We start from the raw sequence: 22,353 nt of genomic DNA on the forward strand, positions 1-22,353 counted from the left end.
TCCCACAGCCTGCTGTCTGTCTGTCTCCTAGAAGCCTTTCCCACAGCCTGCTGTCTGTCTGTCTCCTAGGTATTTCACTCTCCTGAGAGGAAGGGAATACGCTGTTCTCACCAGACTCCCCAGCTTCTCCGTTTACTCTGTGAATTACTGAGAATTGTTCTAGTAACTTAGTCATTCTGATGTCGTTGCTTATCCTAGCAGTTTGTAGTGTAGGCCATTAACAGCAGCTTCATATAAAAATGTCAACAATTATTTGGTAAAACAAAATACTCTACTTACGGAACGTTGATTAACTTTATTTTATTTTTTTTATAATTTTATTTGACATTATCTACCTAGGTTGCAGACTAAAACACAAAATTGTTTCAAAGTAGGAAACACATCAATTGTTTCTTTTCCCCCACATTTTAACTAATCTTAACCCTTATTTCACCTTCACAAATACAAAAACCACTTACAAAGGAGGCTTACATATCTAAATGATAGCGTCTTTCTGAGACTGAACATTAAAAATCATTTTCTAAACTGAAAACAAAGCTCATCACTAATCTATTTCATAATCATCGTCATCATCATCCAGACTGAGTCTGACGCTGGAAGAGTCTTCCAGTTTTGATTTCTTCTTGATTTCTTTGCTTCTCTCATTCTGGTGTAAGTGGTGCTCGCATTGTCTCACGATCTTCTTGGAAGACATCCAGCTCTCCCCTTGTCGCTCTGCTGGGGCCGCACACTGCCCTCCTTTCACGTCCGTGCCCTTGGCCTTCAGGACTTCCCTGGCACGGAGGAGACTGCAGGTGCAGTTCCAGGGGTTTCCATCCAGGTACAGGTGCCTGAGCCGGGGCAGCCCCTCCAGGGCCTTGAGGTCTAAGGCGGAGATCTTGTTGTTCCTCAGGTTCAGAACCTGAAGCAGTTTGAGGTCCCTGAGCTCCCTCTCAGCCATGTCCTGGATGGCATTGCCCTTGAGGTCCAGCCTGGCCAGGGTCTTAGGGAGCCTGCAAAGTTAAGAAACAGGAGGTGAAAGGAGGCTCTTTCCATCAACCATCATTCAAAATCTCCAAGGCAATGGACAGCAACTGCTCCTCTATACAGTTCCATTTCTTCTCAAGGCAGGAAACGGAGCTGCATGTTATGACATATGAAATTACAAAATGATTCGATTTTAAACTTTAAAGCATTCCTCTCCCAAAGATATACTAAAAACTGTTGAGGAAATCATCAGTTGGTTTCTTTTCAGAAACAATGTAATGAAATGTAACAAGTTTAAATAATGTCATAACTCCAGTCAGGAAATAATAGGAAAAATTCATAAAGATTTATTTGCAAATGTTTGTAGCATATTGAATTATAATAGCAAAAACCAACAAAGCCCTAATGTCCAATATTTTAGAAGTTATAAAATAATGAGCTAATGTGTGATTATACAATATTATCATAAAATTTAAATTACTAATTCTATTTAAAAAACTTCTATGACTCAAAATCTAGATGTTATTAAAAACTGATAAATCAACAAACCTAAAACATTTTGTATTGCAAAAGCCTTATTCAAAGTTAGAGGAGAAAAGAAGAGGAAGCCTCTGTAGCTATGTCACAGACAAATAACTCCTAACACAGGAGGCATCTGAATGCTGAGACAAGACCATCTGAAAACAACATGGAAGGCGGACAAGAAAGAGTATGAAGAAGCTCACTGCTCAAATTGTTAAAGTCCCTTTGGGGGAAGGGGGAATCACTTTTTGATGTTTTGTATTGGCTACAGATATCACACTATGCAATAAAAGTTCCTTTCCAACTCAGGAAAAAAAAATCTGTACATATTAAAGATAATTCTTCCTAGCCGGGCAGTGGTGGCACACACCTTTAATCCCAGGACTGGGAAGGCAGAGCCTGGTCTATAGATAGAGTTCCAGGACAGGCTCCAGAGCTACACAGAGAAACCCTGTCTTGAAGAAACAAACAAATAAATAAATAAATAACAAATAAATAAACAAATGAAGATAGCTCTTCCTTTCCTGATATTCTTTGTAAATAATAATGAATTAGGTAAAGTGGGCACCATGGGAGTGTATGGAAGCCAGAAGCTTATATTAATTATAAGAAACTTGATAAAGATAGTGGGCAGGACAAGAAGTCCTTTTTTTTTTTTGATGAAGTGTTGAAAAGATTTTAAATTTTTTAAATAGATACAATAAATGGCATGCTATGTCTTAAACGTAAATTGGGGGGGGGGAGCAAGGATGGCTTAGCTAGTGAAGGCGCCTGCTGCCAAGACTGACAGCTTGGATTCAGTCCCCAGGACTCACATGACGGAAGAAGAAATCCAACACTGGCAAGTTGTTCTCTGCCTCTACACATAAGCCTTGACATGTGCAAACACATGCACACAAATGTAAATTTATGACTAGATTATTAGTAGTTAAGGGGATGGGTGAGTTGTTTAGGGGATGGTTGAGTAGTTTAAAGGGATAGCTGAATAGCTAAGGGAATGACTGAGTAGTTAAGGGGATAACTGAGTAGTTAAGAGGATGGTTGAGTAATTAAGAGAATGGCTGAGTAGTTAAAGGGTTGGGTGAGTAGTTATGGGAATGACTGAGTAGTAAAGGGGATGGCTGAGTAGTTAAGGGGATAGTTGAGTAGTCAAGGGGATAATTGAGTAATTAAAGGGGATGGTTAAGTAGTTAAGGGGATGGCTGAGTTGTTAAGGGGGTGGCTAAGTATTTAAGGGGATGGTTAAATAGTTAAGAGAATGGTTGAGTGGTTAAGGGAATGGCTGAGTAGTTAAGGGAATGGCTGAGTAGTTAAGGGGATGGCTGTGTGGTTAAGGGGATGGTTGAGTACTTAGGGAAACAGCTGAAGTGAAGTGTGTATGGAGGGAAGAATATTTGAAAAGGGAATCTGTGAAATGTGAGTGGCAGGAAGAGAGGAAGAGAAAGAGAGAAGAAGAAGAAGAAGAAGAAGAAGAAGAAGAAGAAGAAGAAGAAGAAGAAGAGGAAGAGGTAGAGGAAGAAGAAGGGGAGGAAGAGAGGAAAGTAGAGGAGGGGCCAGAAGGAGAGAAGACAAAGAAAGCTTACAGAAGGTAAGACCAAGGCTGATGGACTTACCCACTCATACAGACACAGACAGATATGCAGAGCCTGCTTCAGCCTTTGAGCCATAGCACCCTGAAGAATATGAGGCTTTCTCATATTCTTCCTATAACAAGGAATTAGATTATAGATTTATATTTTTCCCACATAAGTACTACCTTGATGTTTTTCAAACTAAAAGTATCTTTATGGAGGAGGGTTATCGGTCTATGTGTTACTTTCATTGGTTAATAAAGAAACTTTCTTGGCCCTGATAGGACAGAAAATAAGGTAGGCTGAGTAGACAGAACAGAATGCTGGGAGAAAGAAGCCGGGTCAGGCAGCCGCCATGATTCTCCCACCCCACACAGCTGCAGGTTAAGATCTTCCCTAGTAAGCCACCTCGTGGGCTACACAGATTATTAGAAATGGGTTAGATCAATATGTAAGAGCTAGCCAATAATAGGCTGGAACTAATGGGTCAGACAGTGTTTTAAAAAATAAAGTTTCCGTGTAATTATTTCCGGTATAAAGCTAGCCGTGCGGGCGGCTGGGTGCCAGGAACGTAGCCCGCTGCTCCTATTACAACAGTATCTTACCAAATATTCCCCATCCATGTTTCCTGGTGTCCTTGCTAGTGGCTACCCATGCCTAGTCAGCCAGTTACACATACCATATACTTAGAAATCAAGATATACTTTCTACAGCGTGTTTGTCACTCTCAATACCTGCTGTGTGTGTTGTTCCAAGAGCAAACATTAATTCCCTATGAATTCGGTTTGCACACTGGGGATTCTCAACCACTGTTGGAAATTTCTGACTGTAACCCCTAGTTTTTTTTCTAGCTGATGACTCTGCTTGGCAGCTGGTGTGTGCCAGTGCCGGCAGAAGGCTTCTGGAACCTACAGCAAATGACAGTATTCACTCACCTCAGAGGTATGGACAATAGCAGATTCTGCTCCAGGGCCAGGTTGGACAGCTGTGAACACCTCTGAAGGGCTCCCGCCTCAAACAAGCTAACCACATTGTTGTCGAGAAACAGATGTTTCAGGTCTCGGAGGTCCTGGAATTCTGGCGCTGTCACTTTCTGGATGAAGTTACTGCTACAGTCAAGCTTCTGTAACCTTGCCGGCAGCCTGGGAGGCAACGTTTGAAGCAGGTTTTGGGAGACCTCAAGAGTAGTTAAATTGGTAAGCACCTGTGCCCCATCAATAGAAGACAGGAAGTTCTCTGACAGGTAGAGATGGGACAGGTTCTCCAAGTGTCTCACATCTCGAAACCTAATGACTTTGAGCTGGTTTCTCTCCATCTTTAACGACAGCAAGGATCTGGGTAGGTTTATAGGAATTTTCGTCAGAAAATTACCACTGAAACTGAGGAACTGCAAATTCTGCAAAGAAGCGAAGACATTCCCTGGTATAAGATGGAGTTTGTTGTTCTCCACGCTCATGTACTTGAGATGTGGAAGGTTCAGTGGTCCAGCTATAGAGTCTATATTGTTTCCATCCACCACCAGACTTTGCAAACTGATGAGCGAGGGGAACATGCTGGGAGACAGGGAAGAGATCAAGTTGTTTTTAAGCTCAAGGACTTCTAATTTCTTCAGTCCTTCGAAATCTGATCTATGTAGAACACATATGGAATTATCGTTTAATTTTAACACTTCGAGGTTGGCTGGGAGAGCACTGGGGACTCGTCTCAATTTATTTTTCCAAAGTTCCAGGGTCCTTAAAGTACTCAGAGTTTTGAAGGTGTCATTTTCGACAGACTCTGTTCCACTGGCCAGCAGAATAAAATCTTCCAGAGCCAACAGTCCCGTGAAGTTAGCTGGCTGCAAAATAGCAGCAACAGCAGAAGCAGTCATAGTGATGACAATGAGAGAGAAAAGGGAGTGGACAAGAAAATAAAGAAATAAGTTAAGATTCTGCCAAAAAAAAAAAAAGGTACACGTTATCATTGCAAGACTAGTGATATTTCAGAATTCCCTTTTGAGTTTTTCTTTAAATTATCTCTTAGAATACTAATATAAAATCAAGTCTAGATAAATTTTGAATTTCTTACACATTTATAATGTAATCAGATCATTACCCTCCCTAACCCCACCTCCACAATTCTTCCTGAATTCCCATCCACATCTGCCTCCCAACTTAGGTCTTGAGAAACCTGACTAATACAGCTTCCATTAGTGTAAGACATTAAAAGCACTCTTTTACACACTATTGGCGGATATATGCTATTAGTCAACTCTTGCTACAGTTTTTTTTCTGATCCAGGAAATTCTTTTCTAGGCAGCAGTACTTAAAAATTGCACAATGCTTTGTGCCCTAGAGTGTTCTTTTCTTGCATTACAATAGCCAGAAGTTCAACAATCTACAAATGGCTCAGCAGACTGTAAAAACTTTCTTATCCTAAAAACCACGATTACAAGAGGAAAAACATGAGAAGCCAAAGCTCAAATATCACAGATTCCTCTGTCACTGGGCTATTGCTCAAAACGCTTTCAGTTATGCTTAATTTGGAAAATAAGCCTGACTGTTTTCTATCCCCACTTTATACTTCACCAATGGAAAAGTTTCACGAAGAGACAAAGGCATCCCTGCGTCCTCACAGCACACACTGGCATTGAGGTATACAGTACTGCTGGTGTTCGGTACCTTCTCCGTGATCCATCAGCTACATTAATTAGCTCTCTTCCTCACAGCAAGTGTTTCCTTGCACTTGCTCGGTATTGACGACTGCCATGCACTTTCTTAAATATTCCCTACAGATTCTCAACAGCATTTCAAGTTTGCCATTGCCAATATTAGTATCGAGATGAGAAAACCGGGAAGTAGTGAGACATTCGACAAAATCTATGGACTCCAAAGTCACACCATTTTTACTGTGTTTGGCCTATAATCATGACGTTTCAAATGGAACTCCAGATCCGGACACAAATCCACACAGTTTTAGGACAAATGGGTCTCCCATATCAATGGGGACTTTCAGTCCCCCTCTCCCAAAAGGAACCAGCCTGCTCCGCTTGCACGCTGAATTCTGAAATGACCTTTCCTAGGTGTTTATCTTTTATATAAAGTCAGAAATAGACATGGACCTTCACTTCCTGACCTGTTGGATCCCCAAAAGAAGAATTAGATGTTGCTAAAACTTCTGCCTCTCCTCAGGGACCGACCATAAACCCTGATAACACTGTACGAGTCTTCTGCATGGATCCGAATGGGCGTTTGTTTGGGACTAGCCAAAGCATGTTGTCCAAATTTCAATTTGCTTTCACTCCTACTTATGAAGTGCGGAGAGTAACCTGGATAATAAATACATGCTGCCACATCCTACCTGAACCTAGTAGCTAGATTTTTTTTCCGCTGGTTGTGGTGGCGCACGCCGGTAGGATTTGCTGAAGGAGGCAGAGGCAGGAGGATCAGGAGTTCGAGGCCAGCCTGGGCTACATTTTTTTTTTCCTTTAACAAGCATGGAAAATATTTTCTTATTATTTTTCTCAGAGTCAGCATGGATTAGTTTTGATGGCTATTAACTAAAATAGCCACCATTTTCTAAAGATTTACTGTTTCATTTTTGCAAAGTATGTCTATGGACTCTTCAAAGATGACAGCCAAGGCTTAAGAATTGAAATTGCTGGACTGTGAAGGCACACACCTTTAGTCCCAGCATGAGGCAGGCAGATGTCTGTGAGTTAGAGACCAGCCTGGTCTACAGAATGAGTTCTAGAACAGTCAGAGTGGTTATACAGAGAAACTCTGCCTCAAAAAAATAAAAAGAAAAAAGAAAGATTGAAATTGCCCATCCAACCATATGCTGACAGCAAGGGGAAAAGCTACCAGCATAGGTTTCTTCTTCAAGTGTATATTTTTAGGAACCTTATGGCTGTGACATACTTGAGCAGAGAAGGTAGAATTCTGGTGTTACTATGGTGAAGAAGTCATCCTCTGATTTTGAACATTCGGAATGGGTTTGCTGAGCTTACAATGGGAAAACGAATTTGCCAGACCGGATTTCCCCTTTCCATGACCTCAGCAAGGATGTGTGCACAAAAGTGGAGAGAGATGCATTTGCCCTACAGCTAACCTTAACATGGCTGGCAGCTTCTTTGGGTTTCTTAACAGGACAAAGCAAGCGATGTGTTATGGAGCAGGTTTACCCCCACTGGCTTTCCCAGGAGAGACTTGTCTTCTGGTTTCAGTCTGGGGCAGGCTGTGGTCCAACTGTCAGGGTGTCACGCACACCCGCCTTGGGCTCTTTAGAGGTCCACTATATGACAAAACTGCCAGCCCCACAACGAGATGGCTTCTGGCCTATATGAAGCAACCAGCAAGTAGATTCTTTTCTGATTATGAAAGGAGCATTTGTTCCCTATAAATTATCTTAATGTTCCAGGGAAATGTGGAAAGATAATAAAAATAACCTGTAATCCCACTGTTAAGTTGCCCAGTTGGAAATTGATATAACTTCTCTTCCATACACACAATAATAATAATAATGTACATTAGAATAATTTTAATTGACTACCACAACTATATTCACATTTGACCTCTTCCTTACAAGGAAATATAACACTTGGGCTTGTAGAAGTTTGAATGAAAATAGTGGAGTGATTTAGTTCTGCTTTGCAGACGTGGACAAAAGGAACTGAACTGAATCTGTACCTCTCAGTGAGAGAGCCCTGGCAGTGTTCAAATGGTGCTTTGGTACCACATGCTTTCCATGTCTTTCTCTCAGTACAAGCAAGTACTTCACTGTGGCTTGAAAGTAAACATGAGTTAGTGAACAGCAATACGAGAAGACAGAGAATACAAAGGGGTAAGGATGATTGCTTTCTCATACCACACTTAAAAGTGGACTGGACGTAGAGTGTGGACCTAAACGTGAGAGCTAAAACTATATGCTCTCAGAGGAAACTACAGGCATCAATATTCCCAACCTTGGGTGAGGTGAAGCATCTTAGACATAAGGCTGGAAGCACAAATGAAACACAGACAGACACACAAAAGAGAGACCAGACCAATTCAAAGCAAGCAACATCTGTGCATTGAAATGATGCTGCCAAAAAAAAAAAAAAGAAAAAGAATGAAAACAGCCCACAGACTGGGAGAAAAACTTTGCAAGTAGTATCTATCTATAGTAAAAATCCTATACTTAGACTGTCTGAAGCATGCTTACAACTTGATAATTAAAATACAAGTAACCTAACTTTAAAAAGCATTGAATTTGCATTTATACTTCCCCCAAAACAATGTGCAAATTACCAACAAGCAAATGAAAATAGTTCAGTGTTGTTAACCACTGAGAAGCACAAATCAAAACTGCACAAAATACTGCTTGAAGCCATTATGATGGCTACAAGCACAAAGAAAAAAAGACAGCGATAGTCAGTGAGGATGCGGAGTGGCTAGAGGTGTCAAAATTGCTACAGGAATACAAAACCATGTATCCACTGAGGAAGATAGTCCAAGAGTTATTCAAAACGCTGGTAAGATCCCCATTTCGTGAAAAAAAAATATTCCTATGTAGATACCAAAGAAAGGGACTGTCTAGGTCCGTACAAAAATTTCTATACTGAAACACAAGTATTCATTACAGATGGTTGTTTCCCATTACGTGGATGCTAGGATTTGAACTCAGGACCTTTGGAAGAGCAGGCAGTGCTCTTAACCACTGAGCTATCTCTCCAGCCCCTGAAACACAAGTATTCATAGCACTACGCCTCACAGTAGAAAAAATGAAGAAAGAATACAATGTCTGATGACTACTATGAAAAATGACCTATCATTCATATGCTATATATATCAGATATTTACTATATATACTATATTGTATACATACTATATCATATATACAGTAAATCATATGGTGTGTGTGTGTATAGTAAAATCCAGACAGCCTTTAAAAGGAGGGAAATTCTGACATAAGCTACAGTATGGATGTACCTTGAGGATATTTTGTTAAGTTAAAGAAGTCAATCACAGCAGACTCTAAGCAAGGGAGAAAGACTAAATTTAGTTTGAGGCATGTTATGTTGAGATCCTCATTCATACCTAAGTAAAGAATCCCAGTGACAGCTGAATAAATCTGAAATCTGGGGAAACTGAAGAATCGGGTAGAGGAAACATCACTGTTGAGATACACTGAGGTCACATAAGGGCATTGTTTAGTAGTTACGACTTACTGAGAAACTTCAAAGGGGGTGGGGGGGAGGGAGGACTGCATAGAAAAATAAATGAGCAAAAAGATAAAATGCAGAGGCATAGATATATGGTTCCACAAAGGACACGAGACTGCAAATTTTCAGAAAATGGAAGTATGCAGCCGTGATTTAGAATTTTAATTACATGGAAAGGGAAGGAGTCAAACCACAGTGAATTAAAGAAGAGGGGGCTTGAGAAATGATTCAGCACCTGCTGCCAAGTTCAAGGATCTGAGTTCAATCCCCGGGACCCACATAGTAGAAAGAGAGAATTCCCATAAGTTGCCTTCTGACTTCCACATGCATGGACACACATACACACACACAAAATACTTTAAAAAATAGCTTTGCCAGGAGGTGGTGGCTCACACCTTTAATCCCAGCATCCAGAAGGCAGAGGCAGGCAGTTCTCTGTGAGTTCAAGGCCAGCTTGGTCTACAGAGCGAGTTCCAGAATAGCCAAGGCTACACAGAGAAACCCTGTCTTGGGGTGGTAGGGGGTGGGAGAAGAAGAAAGAAGGGGTGAAGTGAGGAAGTTGAAACAGGCACAGAGTCTAGAAAATCAAGGGAGGTGATAGGGAGAAGAGGAACAAAATGATGAGGTCTTCACTGTTGTAATAAGAGGGGCAAGTGTGTGGTTTAGAACCAAGTGCTAGGGAGGAAACGGCTCCTGCTGATGTGCAGGTGGAGAACACCAGAGCAGGTCTGGAGAGAGCTGAGAAGGACACAGTGTTAGCACACACTGAGCAGGAATGATGGGAGTCTTGTCATGCTCTGTCAGCAGAATGGACTGCCAGCCATCTGTTGAGAGTGAGGCAGCAGCATTGACTGGGACACCCAAAGCTCTACTGGGACTGTAGAAGATTGTGAGGGAATGAAGGGCAAACCTGAACAAAAGAAAGAAAGGGAGGAAGAAGGGAAAAATGGGGTGCTAAAGAGATTGCTCAGAGGTGAAGAGCATTGGCTGCTCTTCCACAGAAAGAGGGTTTAATTCCTAGTACCCATATGGCAGCTTACAACTGTCTGCAGTTCCAGGGGATCCGACACCCTCACACAGACATACACGCAGGCAAAACACCAATGCACATAAAATAAATCCAATTAAATTTTAAAAAAGAAGATGAAAAAGGATGAACAAAACACAGATGAGGTTGGAGACCTTGTATTCATGGTGGTCCCAAGCCATCTGATGTGTGACCATCTTCAGCAACACCTACTTGTCTAGGTATCGGAGAAACAAAAGAGAATCAACAGGTGACAGATTGGCACATTCAGTAACAGAATTTGATGAGTCATCAACTGACAACAAAGTGGCAGAATCATTACCAGACTCTGCAGAACTAGAGAGCTAACTTCTTTTAGGTTGAGTTCTTGCTGGAAGAGTGTGTAGATAATTAAATGTGGGTTGCAGAGAGAAGCAGTAGAGAAAGGAGGAAGATAGGAAATAAACTGAGTATCTGGGAGACGTGGGTAAATTCAGGGCTCTGAGTCTCCATAAGGTAAGAGAGGCAACTAAAAGGAGAAGTCAGGGGCTGGAGAGATGGCTCAGCAGTTAAGAGCACTGCCTGCTCTTCCAAAGGTCCTGAGTTCAATTCCTGGCAACCACATGTGGCTCACAACCATCTGTAATGAGGTCTGGTGCCCTCTTCTGGCCTGCAGGCACACACACTGACAGAATGGTATACATAATAAATAAATACATAAATAAATAAATAAATAAATAAATAAATAAATAAATAAATATTTTTTAAAAAAAAGGACAAGTCAGGATTTTCGGGATGGAGATGGTCATGGTGGTAAACGGAAGGATGAAGTATAAGACACGATTTTCAGAGAACCAAATGATAGAACTAAGATGGTTGAGGTAAGGTGGAATTGAGGAAATGGTCTCATTTTGAGACCATGGAGGCATGAGACCGGGACACTAGACTAGGCATCACATAGAGACTAAACACTCCCTAAGGATGCAGGACTTAGGATGCATGGGAAACCAATGAACTTGCTGGGAGAGACATGTAGTGTAAAGTGAGCAAAAGGAAAAGGAAGACTATAATAGTTCAAAAGCATGAACCTCAGAGAAGCAGGGATTTTTACAGGCCAATCTAATAAGTAAAATTCCTCTTATCCTAAGGACAGAAGCAGAATTTTTAGTCTTTTATCCTGAATCTCAAGCAGGACATTCGCAATTCCAAACACAGTTAAATTGCACAAACTATTATTTGTTTTTTTATCCCACTATTATTTTATCCCATTAAAGTGCTGTTTATATTAGTGTTTATAATAAAGTCATACGCCGGGCAATGGTGGCACATGCCTTTAATCCCAGCACTCGGGAGGCAGAGGCAGGCGGATCTCTGTGAGTTCGAGACCAGCCTGGTCTACAGAGCTAGTTCCAGGACAGGCTCCAAAGCCACAGAGAAACACTGTCTCGAAAAACCAATAATAATAATAATAATAATAATAATAATAATAATAATATAATAAAGTCATACAAAATTTATGTTACTAATAATATGAGGCTTTACTCAAAGTTGGTTTTATTTCCATATGGGCACCTAATTCTCTTAAGTCCAAACTAAATAAATAGAATATACCTTGTATTCCCTGTAGAATAGACATTGTATTCATGGTGTACAAGCAAAATGTGGTCACTTGGAGCTCTTTGTTTTCCCCTCAAAACAAACTGTCTTTCATCAATCTTTCTGATGTGACCTGCTCTTCCAAGAGACAACTAAGTCCTGGAAAAACCCCTGTTCAACAAGCCTCAACAGGTGACAGATTGGCTCATTCAGTCATAGAATTTGATGAGTCCTCAACTGACAACAGAGTGGCAGAATCATTACCAGCCTCTGCAGGCAGCTGAGGTCGCAGAACAAATATTTAAGTGTCTCACATTTACCCAGCTGTCTTGTCTAAATGCTAAGACCCAGCAGGCAAGGTCAGATTTGCTCTCTGGTATTAGGTACAATTAGAGTAGAAGAGAAAGCAAACAGATGCAGATAGCTGTGCTTGTTGAGCCCGGATAGTAATTCCATGCCGTTTATATTAAACTAAGACACACCGGGGAAAAATTCTCAACCAAATCAAAGTGCATAGGTGTCTCTATTTTGGAGAAGAGATTGCTTCACCTAAGGTCTCTCAGAGAGAAGTTAGCTCTCTAGTTCTCAGAGAACTATTTCCTTATCGTGCGGCTTGGAGCGCTGAGCCAGTAGCAGGGAATACTGAAGGAAAAATCAGAGAGCCATAGACTTTTCTATCCAGAAGATGACTTATGTAATGCAGCCTTCTCACTTCATCAAGAATAAAAATTGAGGCACGGAGATTTGCTAATAGCTTGTCTAAGATGGTCATGTATCTAGAGAGAGCCCTTGTCATGCCTTCTGAGACATCAAAGATCAAACATTAATTTCTTTTAACTTACAAAAGTCAGATCAATCTGTAATACCATTTCTAGAGTCTTCTGGATACAGAAGCAAACAAATTACCGTGTAGTCCACATCATGAGAAGTGCAAGTAGCTCGACAAAATTAAAAGCACACATCTCCACCTTGGTTCTCAGAAACACCAGAGCCCCCCGACTGCATGGGAATTTGTAGGATTGAGTCTGGTCTGCCAGTTCATTTCGATAGTTTTGTGATACTCTGGTCTGCTATCTGTTGGATAAAATGAAACGTTTTCCTTTGAAAGGACTTGTTCTCCAGGTTGAGCAATGTGCCCTTTAAGAAAGAAAGAGCCTGTTCTTCATCTGTACTTTGTCAAACCTCGGTTTAAACTTGTTGGATAAAAAATTGAAATAAAATTCCGACTTTCGGGGCAGGGTGTTTGTGACAAGTTCCCTAAAAAGAAATATTCAGAGGCATAGAGCATCTCACCACTGCCCAGGAAGCAGGTCGTACAAGAGCCTGATTTGAATGATTCAAGATAAAAATCCCCACAACTCAACCGATACCCTGCCCCAAGAATAAAACTGTAGCAACGTCAGAGGAGACTGACAGGGTTACCTGGAGGTGCTGGATTCTGCTGTGGCTAATGTAGAGTCTCTTGGTGGTGGAAGGAATGCCTGAAGGTACTTCCATGAGCCTGTAGCATTGGACGAACTGCATAGGATCGCAGCTGCATCGTCCTGGACAGTAGGCACTGAGGCCACTGCTAAGAGAGAGCCAAAGAAGGAAAGCGCACAGCAGGAGCATCTTCCAACACAGAAGTTTGCGGGTAGCAAGCAACTGTTTAGGTGACACCGTACTCTTTATACCATGGACTCTGATAACAGGATCTTATGAATGTGTACTCTTGTCAGCGTGAGAGGACAGAGGGGGAAAACTCCATTTGCTCCATTTGCCTGGGTTAGCAATCATTACAAAGAGGAAGGGCGTAAACATTGATAAGCTGCCTTAATATCGCTAGGTGAACAAAACCCCGTGTTATTTATGGCTTGCTAGTCTAATCTGCAAACACTCCTATTATCTGAAGTTTCCTCGTCTTGTTAAATGTGACACTGAAGAATTAGTGGGAAAAGACAAAGAGCTGGTTTATAGTGGGCCATAAAACCTTTGCATTTTCTGTGACCCTGTATTAAAACCATTTTTTTGCAGGACCCGAGCAAGCAGGTGTTTTCTTCTCACATTAATTATTAAGGGGAAACAGGCCGTTCCTCTCCCTGTTACTGTTTCGTTTCGGTGCCCTTTTATTGCAAGATGAAACAATGGGTTACAATGAGAAAAATTTAGAGCCGCAGATAAGGAACTTGGTTTACTTATCTCTTAATTTACCCAAATACAATGTTAGGGAAAATAGCTTTCTCAAAAATATTAGCTCTATTAAAAACGAAACACTAAATAGGCCTATTACCTTGATCTTCTTGTAATGATAGCACAAAGGGCCTTTATTTTCTTCAGAGGGATTTGCTGATTGTGAAATCTTCTAAGGGTAGAGATGGACAGGGTCATGTATCTGGGGTGATTCTCTGATGTGGTTTTTTGCCCTTTACAAAGCATCCCTGCTGAGGCCTTTGGAAGAGTTTAACAGAGAACTGAACTTTATCAGAGTGCTTCAGAGCAACCCTTTAATGCAGAGAAGCTCCAGTGAGCCCTCAGCTCTTTGATATGTTTGCAATTTGAAACCAGTTTCACTGACCTAATAACCAATTGATTTGATACCCAGGGTACCAGTACTATGTGTCTTATGGATGGTTTTCCTCATCTGTTTGTGTTTTTTGCTGTTGGTGTTGTTTAATTTTATCAGAGGCAAACAGTGATAAAAAAGATTACTTTTTCACTAATGTTCTGCCTTTAACTACTGTATTGCTTTTATCTAATAATACTTTTTAAGTTTTCAAAAATTTCCAATATCAAAGTACATAGCTGATTTTAAAAAACCTGGAAGAAAATAAAAAGGACAGTTGAGATGGCTCCATGGTAAAAGCACCTGCCTACAACCCTGATGATCTGAGTTCAATCTCTGATAGGTAAGAACTGACTTTTAAAAGCTATTCTGCAACCTTTGCACGCCTGCCCTCATCCCCACCCCTGTCAGACACACACCTCAAAATATTATATAAGAAAGATAGCAAGAAGGGGAGACATTCAGCTTTAGTCCTGTCCCGAAGTTAAACATTGTTTTTTCTAGCCCCTTTCTTTGCTTTGGTTTTGAAAAGACAAGAGAAGAGCTCACTAGACATGTATGACTTTGCATGTTGAAAAACAGATGGCTCGAAGTTACTTTCCTGGTGTATAGCAAGCATCTAATCTGGAGGTGGAGGGTTCCTTTCCCTATCTACTGTGCTAGGAAGTAGTCATAGAGTTGGCATGGTAGACCACCATAATCCCAACACCAGGAAACTGAGGTAGGAGAATTGCAAGTTCCAGACAAAAAAACAACAACAACAACAACAAAAAAAAAACCACACAGGAACTGCCCTGCTGCCCATCTTCCCTTTACTGACATCTGGAACTTCCACATGCCAACCAAAGGGTAGCCACATACAGTTCAGGTTTCTAATTCTTGAACCCGAGTCACTAAAACCAGGGAAAAGCCATCTGCCTCTTCACATCAGAGGACCCAGAGTACTTCTGATGTTTGTACCAGGTAAAGGAATGCTATGTATTTCTCAGGCATGGAAATACAATGGCTTACCCAACAGATCTCTTCAATATGCACCCCACAACCTAGGTTTAATCTTTCCGCACCGAAAACAACAGTCTCAAGGAATTTAACTGGGCTTGGATTAGGTTTTTTTGTTCAGCTTCTCAAACCAAGTTCCTTCCTTACTTATCTTTACTCTCTGTCTCTACTGAAAGTACTTTTTTTTTTTAAAGAAACTGTTTATTGTCTATTTTGCTTCAGTGTTTGCAGAACAGCTAGCAACCGATCTGTGGTGTTCCAACTCATTCAGTGTCCTGAGCAGTTGGAAGGAGCTGCTTTGGCACTCCCTATTTCAGTGGACAAGCTCAGTTGCTACCTCTTCAGATCAATCTGTCACCTCGGGCTGAGCAACAGCTGTCATTCAGCCCATTTCACCAGCGGAGGGAGCTCTCCGGCTGCATCTAATGGGCTTGTTCACATTGCGGACAAGAATCTGTGCATATAATGAGCCTCTGTAAGGGGTTGATGGTAATGGACACAGTCACCACTTCTCACCTGGCTCCTGGAAAGTTGCTTGAATCAGGTTAACGAAGAGCCTAGGAATGAAGAGACCAGCAATAGGAATGGCTCCGGGGGTAGCACTAATTTTCAGGAAATTTCAATGGCCAGTGTTCCTAGAAAAGATGACCCTGACATCAACTGAGTTCTCCATGGCAACAATGGTTTGCCCTCCCAGCAGTAGCTTCTCCCAGGTTCTCTTCTGATTTATGATGTAGATTTCACCTCTTCTTCTGTCAGTGTGGCTGTTGTGTCTGGAAACCAAGGCAGGTGCCACCTAAGCGAGTTCCTGCCGAGAGGAGTTCCTCCTCCTTTGTTTGCAGGACTTCAAGAACTATAGGCATGGTGAGAAAGCTTTCCCTAAGTTATGACGAGAATCAAGAGTACCATAAGGGCCCTTCCTGGGACACCCTGCAAAGTGAAACGTGGAACTGCAGGGGAGGGGACCGTACCATTGGCCTCTTGTGGACAAGCAGAGATGCTGCTTAACATCCTTCAAAGACAGGCTGTAGGAAGGAATTCCATCGGAAGGAAGTTTTGCAGTCTGAAATATTAGTAGTGCCATTGTTTAAAAAAACAAAAGCATCAGGAAATGGATATTGTCCTTTCCTGATTTATTAAAATCAAGGATCAAAAATAATTGGCCTGCACTCTGAAGTTACATAGTATTTTGTTTGTAACATTTTGAGAGCCATCACCACAAAAGGCACCATGAAGAACTCCCTAGAAATGTCTTTTAAATGATTATTTCTGTTACGTTAAATGGAGGACTCCACTCGTGTGACATTTTGATGAATTCTAATTCTTGTCACTGGCTGTCAGCATGAGAAGAAAACTTACCGATGATATACTTGATAACTTCTTCCCTGCTATCCGTAGAAAGCTGAAATCCAGAAAAGAAATTGAGTTGCCTAAATTGCACCTGATCTGGCACTAGGGCAATCAGCTCATGGTCTAGCTACAAACTGACTAGCCAAATGCTAAGAACAAAATATAAGAACAAAAATAAGAACACATGGATTTCTTATGTTAAAAAAGATACTTTAAGGATTTTTTTTTTAAAAAAAAAATGCGTACATGATTCTTTTTAAATTGTTTATTCTGGAGCATGTTTAACAAATGAGTCAAAGTGAAACAGAAAAACACACACGCTCTACATTTCATTTTTTCCCCTCCTATAAAATGAAGATAGCTAGGAATGGCACTGTTAGAATTCCAGCACTCAAGAGACTGAGGTAGGAGAATAGTGAGTTCAAAACCAGCCCGCAAAAGCAAGCCTCAGAACAAGTTCTGCCAAAGCATTCTTGTACTTTCAAATCAAAGTACAAAGAGAAAAAATGTTGAAGGGTATTTAGAACGTGCTTCTTGCAGGGACAGCGCTTACAGAAGTAACCTTTAGAAACATAAATGAGGGAGGTTAACGAGGGGGCGTTCGTGTTTGATCTGTAAAGACTGGACAAGCTGAGAAGTAAACAGTAACTTGACAGGGAATAAAGAGAAAGAATCAATGACCGGTAAATGCTGATAGCCATTGACAGATAGCGGCCTTAGATAATGAGCCGTGGGAGAGGGTAGGCCAAGAGTGCGAAGCAGGTCTGCCGAGAGAGGAACCTAAAGCTAGTCTTAGCAGAACAAAGGAAAACAGACAAGGTAACAGGATTGAAAAGTTTCTGTTGGGCTTTAAGTTTGTCTATACACAAAATATAGCATCTGGGAAGCTTTAACTGTGGAACAGGAAAAATAATTCTTGAACCCTAAGTTATACTGAACTTAATATTTAAGACAGAATATTGTTAAATAAAACTCTTTCTTTAAATTGGGAAAATAGTACTTAAAAGACCAATGTGTATTTTAGAAATAACTCTAACCCAATAGCCAATATAAAAGTCTAATTAGCTATGCACTGTTACAAGTATCAAAAGTATGTTTGACAAATAACTGCTTTTAGAATTTCCTAGGTAAATAGTAGACTATCTTTTGTTGTTGTTGTTGTTGTTTTTCAAGACAGGGTTTCTCTGTGTAACAGTCCTAGTTATCCTCGAACGAGCTCTTGTAGACCAGGCTGGTCTTGAACTCACAGAGATCCGCCTGCCTCTGCCTCCCGAGTGCTGGGATTAAAGGCATGCGCCTCCACCGCTCAGCCAATAGTAAACTATCTTAACTATCAAAGTTATCCATAGTTATAGCCTTCCTCCTGTAGTCCAGATTCTAGGTTAGAATTTGAGAGTTTTCTTTTTAAGTGTATGTGTGCCTGTGCAAATACACATGCCCATTCAGGTATATAAAGAGGCTAGAGGGTGACCTCAAGTGTCTTCTTTTGTCGTTCTCCAATTTAGTTTTTGCAGCAAGGTCTCTCACTGAAACTGGATCTCATTGACTCAGCTAGATGGGCTGAGCAGAAAGACCCGTCCCTCCTGTCTCTGCCTCCTTCCTGGCACTGAGACCACAGATGCACACCACATCTGACTTTTCCAAAGAGGGTGTTAAAGGTCTCAACTCGGGCCTTCATTCTTGGGCAGTAAACACTTTACGCACTGAGTCATCTCCCAGGACAGCACCTGGCATTTCAGTATAAGCATGTTGCAGATTTGGGCTTGCAGTCTAAGGTGTTTCCTATGAGTATCACAAAGAGCTATTGCAGATTTGTGTAGGAACTTAAATAGGAATGGAGTCTATAGACTCACATGAGAAAGAAGGGAGGCAAGAGTGGCTGAGCTAATCCTAAGTTACTCCACTAAATTCTCACATTTTTAGAACATGACAGCAATCAGTTTCCCCCAATTATATAAAAAGAAACAGAGTAAAAATGAGGATGAACAAGCCACCCAGAAATGCTAGTTTATTTCTTTTATGTGACTTTCTTAAAATTATAAATTGTAGCAATGTTATGTAATAGATATAGTAACTATGAAATAAGTACAATATTGTGAGGTTTTTCCACGTTGTGCAAATAAAATGGCAACAAACTTCCCTTGCATTTATTCATACAACTGTTTATAACTATCAAGAGTAATTGATCTCTTTTCCTACTCCTGGCAGGGTTACAGGAAATTAACAGGAACAAGAGATGCTTATAAAGCCTGGAATAGAGAAGCACTGAATACTGATAGTCTCCCTATCCTGTGACAGGCAGGTTTTCCATAGACTCCCAGCGTCCTTAGAGTTGGAGGTGCTCTAGAAGAATCTCCAGCACTCACTAACTTCACAGCTACTGACTAGCTTATCACAGGACACACCAGCATCTTCCCTCTCTCTAGTTTCCTCAGTCTTCACTCTGTCTTTAGTGGTGAAACTCGACATGAACAAAATAAGATTGTCAGGCTGAGTATCATGGCTCATGTCTGAATCCCAGCAATCGTGAAGTAGAGAGAGGAAGACTGCCCAAAGTTTTAGGCCACCCTGGTCTATACAACAAGATCTAGGCCAGCTAAAGATACATAGCAAAACCTTGTGTCAAAACAACAATGGCCAAATAAAATCGGATTGGTTTTAACTATATTGTTTTATTCTAAATAACACGAGCATGAGTTATGAGTTACTGGAAGTATCTTTTCAATCCAACTAAAAATTGAAATATCACAGTCTTTTCTAAGCCATGTGAAAATAAATGTCCCGAGTTCTGAAATGCCAAGTACCAATCCCAACAAAAGCGACAGATGCAGATAGAGCACACCGACAACAGAGGGCAGCACTTGACCACTTTGCTGCTCTAGTGTGACTTGCAGAACTGCAGACTCCCCCAGTCAAGGCGGCTGAGACGTCCTAGGAGGAAACCTCAGGAGCATTTAAAACCATCGCTGACTACGAATATGTGTGCACACAGGATGTGGCAACTGCTGCACAGCACGATCATGAGAAGGGACAATGTGACATAAAATAAGTCTGAGTCACCCAAGGTACGACTTGTTGGGGTTTAAAGGCTGTGACAGAAATGAAGCTGGGTTCTACAGTTCTGAAAATTAGGACATTTGTTACCCATAAGAACACTGATCCATAAACAAAATGCAGTTTAGCGTCTCTCACATAATAAATTTAATATTTTTAAAGAAGCATAATTTGTATTTTCACACTAGCGAAATGAGATGGAGTTTCTATTCTTCTGTATCCTATTGTTAATAGGAAAGACTAGTAAGAAAGACACCTACATTGAAATCTGCTTTGTGACATTACTAAAATGCTTAACCTGTCTATAATTCATTTATAAAAGAGTAATTCATTTATAAAAGAGTAATTATACCTACCACAGGACTTTTTCAGAATCAAAGAGATAACTCTGAATCACAGCACATTCTTTTTTTTTTTTTTTTTTTTTTTGAATTTTCGAGACAGGGTTTCTCCGTAGCTTTTTGGTTCCTGTCCTGGAACTAGCTCTTGTAGACCAGGCTGGCCTCGAACTAGTGCTGGGATTAAAGGCGTGCGCCACCACCGCCCGGCCCACAGCATATTCTTTCTTTTTTTTTTTTTTTGGTTTTTCGAGACAGGGTTTCTCTGTGGCGTTGGAGCCTGTCCTGGCACTAGCTCTTGTAGACCAGGCTGGTCTCGAACTCACAGAGATCTGCCTGCCTCTGCCTCCCGAGTGCTGGGATTAAAGGCGTGCACCACCACCGCCTGGCTCCACAGCATATTCTTAATCATTAAAAGCTATTGTTGTTATTGTCGTTTTAAGTATTTATCATTCTCATATATTTTTTTTTCACTTATTTCAAGTTCCTGAGGAGGGGATGCAGGTACAGTATCACTAGAGAAAATGGCATGGAGCTTCCTCAATGTTCTTGCAAATAATGCATGTGAAAACATAACAAACCTGCAGGAGGAAGGGGTAAGCAGGGAGGCTGGAGAGAGAGTTCAGAAGAAGAAGTTGCAGAAGAAGAATTTGGTTCCCCGCACTCACATGGTAGCTAAGAGCATCTGTAACTTCAGTTCCTGGGGATGTGGTACTCTGTTCTGGCTTTGGCGGGCACCATGCAAGCATGTAGTGCATGGAAGTACCATACAAGCAGGCAAAACACCCATATACATAAAAATCAAATAAAATACAAGAGACATTAAAAGAGGGCGTTTTATACTATAGTGTATAAGGCCTGATGAGATGGTCTCTGTTTATGCTCAGGGAAGGATTGCATAGGTTTTACATAGCTAAGTTTGCTGAAGCCAAAATACTTTATTGCTTGATGCTAACCAGTCTTGTATTGGTACCCACAGTGTAAACTAAATCTGTTGTTTTTTAGGTTCTTTAATCAGAGGCACAGAGTGCCATGCAGGTTTTGATTGATAATTGATTAGAAGGATCTGTCCCAAGAACAGCTTACGAAAGATTCTGGACTCAGTTTCCAAATACTCCCGTAGGCGAGGCGGGAGACACAGTTCCTACAAGCCTACTCGAATTAGTCTGGCTTCCTTCCTTCCGGACTGTCTACTCTTTGATTTAGACAGAGGTGGAGGAGGGGAAGTGGAAGAGATGGGAGGCGGGATGCAGAGAAAGCCCTTGCTAAACGCTCCCAAATGCACCGTAGATTGGAAGGAAAAGTTGTGCGAGCCTCACTAGCTTACGAGCTCAGCTTGAGGGAGGGTCGTTTCATGGGATTTTTTTTTTTTTTTGGTTTTTCGAGACAGGGTTTCTCTGTGGTTTTGGAGCCTGTCCTGGAACTAGCTCTCGGTGCCTCAACGGGGACATGTATTCAATGTCTATGAATATATGAAAAATGACACAGAAGGGGGCGCTATCCTAGTTTATAAGATAATCCCAAGTGGCTGCTTTAGAAATTCATGATCCATGATGTAGTAAGAGGAGTGCCGAGTGCCCACTGTTAACACTTTCACTTTACCTTCATACTAAGTGAAGTAAATTCTGGAAACTAGGTTACCAAGTTAGGCAACACCGCTGAGGTGGGGCAGCTAGCATGTAGGCCCTGAACGCAGACTTGTCAACCACACAAGAGGAGGCCATTGATTCCGCAAAACCAGGTCAGCAGCTTCCACGGACAGCTTCAGGCAGTTTACACGTGGAAAGCACTGTCTGGTTTACCAAGAACAGCCAGTGTACACACCCACCCCGCCCTAAGTAAGAACTGGAAAGTCGAAGGGAAAACGTGGCTATTGCGCATGCTCACACGGCCCTCCGCGAGAGCCCCTAGACGCCCCAGCAGCAACTTTCCCAAGATGACTGCGGACTGGTTTCCGCCCACTGTGAAGCCGAACTGGAGGCTGCGAGTTCCCTCGGCGACTAGGATCCCTTCCTTTCCTCCGGCCCGTCCCTCTCGCAAGTAGACGCCTTCTCAGGGTCTTCCCGGCTTCTCAGGGTTTTGCCAGTCGTCAATATGGCCGCCAGACAGGTTTGCGGAGGCGGAGGCTTCTCATTGGCTAAGGTCTCGTAGCGGCCCCGCCCACTTCCTCCCTCTGGGCTGCCCTGGCTCTGGGCTCTGCCACGCATGCGCGGCGGGGGCGGGCCGGG

At 41.6% G+C, this 22,353-nt stretch overlaps 1 protein-coding gene across 1 annotated transcript; it reads right to left on the reverse strand.

Moving 5' to 3' along the window:
* Positions 1 to 544: 544 nt before the first annotated feature.
* LOC121449115 (nephrocan) lies at positions 545 to 13,453 on the reverse strand. Its single transcript, XM_041653336.1, has 3 exons — positions 13,265 to 13,453; positions 3,995 to 4,896; positions 545 to 992 (listed from the first exon to the last, which is right to left on the reverse strand). The coding sequence occupies exons 1-3, from the start codon at positions 13,451 to 13,453 to the stop codon at positions 545 to 547; spliced, it is 1,539 nt and encodes a 512-aa protein (XP_041509270.1).
* Between the last annotated feature and the right edge of the window lie 8,900 nt (positions 13,454 to 22,353).

This window comes from Microtus oregoni, unplaced genomic scaffold, assembly GCF_018167655.1.
Source record: "Microtus oregoni isolate MIOR12 unplaced genomic scaffold, Mior012 000006F_ref0000085, whole genome shotgun sequence".
In the NCBI taxonomy this organism is placed as follows: Eukaryota; Metazoa; Chordata; class Mammalia; order Rodentia; family Cricetidae; genus Microtus; species Microtus oregoni.